This window comes from Ipomoea triloba, chromosome 12 (genome assembly GCF_003576645.1).
Source record: "Ipomoea triloba cultivar NCNSP0323 chromosome 12, ASM357664v1".
NCBI classification, from domain to species: domain Eukaryota; kingdom Viridiplantae; phylum Streptophyta; class Magnoliopsida; order Solanales; family Convolvulaceae; genus Ipomoea; species Ipomoea triloba.
In genome coordinates this window covers 8,897,803-8,901,666 of record NC_044927.1, presented here as the reverse complement: position 1 = coordinate 8,901,666, position 3,864 = coordinate 8,897,803, and the positions used below count along the sequence as shown (strand labels likewise).

Genomic DNA, 3,864 nt, shown 5'->3' with positions numbered 1-3,864 from the left:
AGAAACTTATAGCATCTGCCATGCACTGCTTTATTTCCTGCTTCAGAGCCAGAATCTTGGCTTTTAACTCTTCATCCGGTGTCTTACCTGCCTTAGCTACCTCAGTTTTCAACAACTCAATCTTGTTTTTCAAATCAGTCGAATTCACAACATCTTCCATAACATGACCAATTTCACTGTTAAAGCTGTCTATTTTTACCTTGGCATCTAGGAAAGAAGGTGAAACGACATGCAAACCTGAGGGTTCAAGAGCAGCTGCAAATTCAGATTTTATCTCACTTTTCAATTGAGCAAGTTTATCCTTCAAACCTTGGTCTAACTCTGCTAGTGTTGACACCCCACTTCTCTTGATATCAGCCTTTAAAGCTTCAATCTTCTTCTTCAAATCAGCACGACTAACAATTTCTTCGTATTTCTTATCAATCTCCTGCTTCAAATCAGCTTGTTTGTTACTCTTTGCTAGGAGATTGTGGGCTTCAGAAATTTCTTTTATCATATCACGCTTATATTTTATGTCCTCAAAATTAGGAGCAGCAGAAAGCTTTTGGTTGAACTCATCATTCAGCATGTCAAGCTTTTCCATGAAGGCACGTTGATTGGACTGGTCATTTGAGTTCTTCACCTTAGCAAATTCTTTTCTTAGTGTTACAATTTTTTCATAAAAACCCAAGGATTTGGCAGCCTCTGTATATTCGCGGTCGAGCTCTCTTTTTAGTTTTTCTATCATCTCTTTCGGACCAGACTCTGGAATCTTTGACGATGATTCACTTGCTTTCAGTATCTGTTCTTTCAGTTTCTCAACCTCATCCCTCAACTCAACCACTGGAGTCTTCTCAGGCGCCTTGTCCCTCAACTCAACCACTGGAGTCTTCTCAGGCACTACAACGGGCACATCTTTCTTTTTCATGTTGGCTGTCCTCTTTGGTTCTACAGGAGTTCCCTCCTGGAAGGCATTAATAGTTCCCATTTTCCTGAACTTAAGCATCCGGTTCTTTAACAACTCTTCTGTATTCATTTTTCCAAGTTCCTAAAGACATGGTTATAAGTCAATGATTTTATTTCCTGACAACTGCAGTTAAGAAATAGAAACTAAATAACCGATCACTTACATCCATTGATTCAAGAATTGCAGTTTTAATCTGCTGGGATGTCCAATATGGATCAGAGTGTGCACCTCCAAGTGGCTCCTGCAACAGGACAAAGGCTATATCAGATACTGCTAAAAATATCACAGTTTAAGTGAATTAAGTGGACAAAGGGGACAGGGAGAAGACAATCAGATTCAAAATACATGCTAATCTCTATAAAACATATTAATACAATCTATCAAATCTTCAATGACTTTAAGAAACTACAAAAATGAAAATAACATCTCAGCCACCAAATATTGAATCTTATTCCAGTATAGTACACACCCTAGCCAGAAAGAGTTATAGTTCAGAGTGTCAGATAGACTGTAAAGTGGTTGAAAGAGGTAAATAATTATCATTATAAAAATGAGAGGAATCCGAATTTAGTTTATATATATACAGAAGAGAAGGAATATTACAGGGATAACACCATCAGCTACTTGCAGCTTGCACAGCTCTCGAGCAGTAATTCTAAGCCTCTCAGCAGCCTACAAGCCCATGAATGCTATAGTTGGTTATAATATTCATATATTTTCTGATACAAAATTTTAGAAAAATGAGTTCAACCTTTGGAGAAGCCTTTGAAGTCTTCCACAAAATAGCTGCACATGCTTCAGGACTGTAAGGTGAAAAAAAAAAAAAAAAAGGTAAGCAAATCAATGAAAGTTCAAATTACAAATAGAAGTGTAATAAAGACACAACCAACTTCAAAGAGTGGCACATAACAAAACCATTTCAATAGTTTAAAGGGTGCAAATTCAAGTACCTGGCAACATAGAAGACTGAATTTTCAAGCATTAACAATTTATTGCCACAGCCAATAGCCAGAGCACCTCCAGATCCACCTTCTCCTATAACAATACAGATAACTGGCACTTTCAAACCAAACATTGACCTCAGGTTATGAGCTATTGCTTCCCCCTGCACATAGCAATATAATTAATTACATCCAGAATGAATAACCATTACAGAAGACTTAAATGGGTCAACATTGTTCACATACTTGGCCAAGTTCCTCTGACTTGAGGTCTGCATATGCCCCTGGAGTGTCAATAAAAGTAACAATGGGAAATCCATGATGATCTGCATAGTACATCATCCGTAGAGCCTTCCGATAACTATTGAATACATATTAAGACAGTAAATTACTGCAAAAGGATAGCAATACCTTGAAAAAACTAAAGATACAAAAATAATGCATACCCATGAGGTGTTGGCATCCCAAAGTTCCGCTGTATGTTCTCCTTTGTGTTTCGGCCCTTTTGATGACCTATGAACATAAAACTTTGGCCACTGATCTTGCCAAGACCAGTAACAATAGCTGGGTCATCATATCCAGCTCGATCACCATGGAGCTCCACAAACTGCAATTGACAATAAATGATTTACAAGCTAAAAACACATGGAAAATCAGAAATGGAACAAAGGGATATGATATTGAGAAGGGCAGTATAACAAGACCACATCAGTGATATTGAACACATGATCAAGAAAAGTTGGCCTGTTAGGATGCCTTGCAATATTGACCCGTTGTATAGGTGTGAGATGCTTGTAAAGATCCTTAAGAGCCTGAAATGCATATCAAAAAAAGAACAAATGTTACAAGGTAAATATTAACACCAATGGCTACATGCAATGATCTCAACAGTGAAATTAAAGTGCTCAAATCAAATGTTTAGAATGCTTTTTCACCAGTGATTAACTAGTTTCTGTTTATGCAACATGCTGCATACTGCAAAGATGATTCTTACCATCAAACCTCAAGATTGAAGCATCAGCCTTTTGAATGCAAGAACTGAAGTTAGTGTGTTTAATCATGGTAGAGCCTAAATCTAGGTATACAATTACATAAAAACAATACAAAAGAGTGCACCATAATCCTCATATTATAAATACTAGCACAAAGGTACTTAAACTAGACTTTTGAGTTGAAGTCTTTGCATTTGTAACAGTTCATAAGTACATTCTATGCAACAACCTGCTGATACTTGTTTTCCAGAGAAATAATTTGATCACTGAAGTCAAGCCCAGTTTCGTTTGCCATTTTTTGAACCTGTAATCCAGAAAAATTTTCTTAGGAAAAAAACACTACTCAAAATCAAGATGAAAATTTTCTTGTTACACACAGCATGCTAGACTAATGAAAAGAACATACATCAATAATCTTCTTCTGTAGACCAATAAGAGGTTTCTCAAAGTCCAATATGACAGGCTTTGGCTTCTCTTTCAAAGGCTTAAAAGAAGACACATGACGAAGTACCCCTCCCTTAACATTTGGATCAAGATCCTGTGCCCATGGATTATTGTGCTTTCTACCTTTCCTAAGCTTTGCAGAAACTGCAAACTCTCGCTTCTTGGAGCCCAATCTAGCCCTTCCCAGGGCTTTCAATGGCACACCACAAACACCACTTCTTGAGCTACGGAGGAGGTCTGAAGCTGAAGCTTTAGTAGCGAAACTTCCAGCAAATGCAGGTGGAGGATGAAATGTTGAAGCCATTACCCGACTTCACAAATTTTGATAATCCAAACCCTATTATATTAATGGGAAAAAAAAACCAGAAAAGTTATCCAATTTAGAAATCATGGGTAAAAATGTCAGGAAAAGAAACCACTCTTAACATAAATACAACAATTCTTCCTCCCATTTCTGTCAATTAAAAGGAATCACTGGCGGAATAAGATAACTAATCTTTAACCCAATGATATGGGTTCATATCTCCACCAAGTCTTAACA

General features: G+C 37.2%; 1 protein-coding gene across 1 annotated transcript in view; it reads right to left on the bottom strand.

Moving 5' to 3' along the window:
- LOC115998980 (acetyl-coenzyme A carboxylase carboxyl transferase subunit alpha, chloroplastic-like) overlaps window positions 1-3,747 on the bottom strand; it is an 8,173-nt gene extending 4,426 nt beyond the window's left edge. Inside the window, exons 1-10 of the mRNA XM_031238663.1 lie at window positions 3,286-3,747; window positions 3,109-3,183; window positions 2,592-2,699; window positions 2,334-2,494; window positions 2,134-2,248; window positions 1,897-2,051; window positions 1,698-1,749; window positions 1,550-1,618; window positions 1,110-1,187; window positions 7-1,027 (exon numbers count right to left, since the gene is read on the bottom strand). Of these exons, the coding sequence (XP_031094523.1) occupies window positions 7-1,027; window positions 1,110-1,187; window positions 1,550-1,618; window positions 1,698-1,749; window positions 1,897-2,051; window positions 2,134-2,248; window positions 2,334-2,494; window positions 2,592-2,699; window positions 3,109-3,183; window positions 3,286-3,627 (2,176 nt within the window). The 5' untranslated portion in view covers window positions 3,628-3,747. The remainder of the gene's footprint in view (window positions 1-6; window positions 1,028-1,109; window positions 1,188-1,549; window positions 1,619-1,697; window positions 1,750-1,896; window positions 2,052-2,133; window positions 2,249-2,333; window positions 2,495-2,591; window positions 2,700-3,108; window positions 3,184-3,285) is intronic.
- Between the last annotated feature and the right edge of the window lie 117 nt (window positions 3,748-3,864).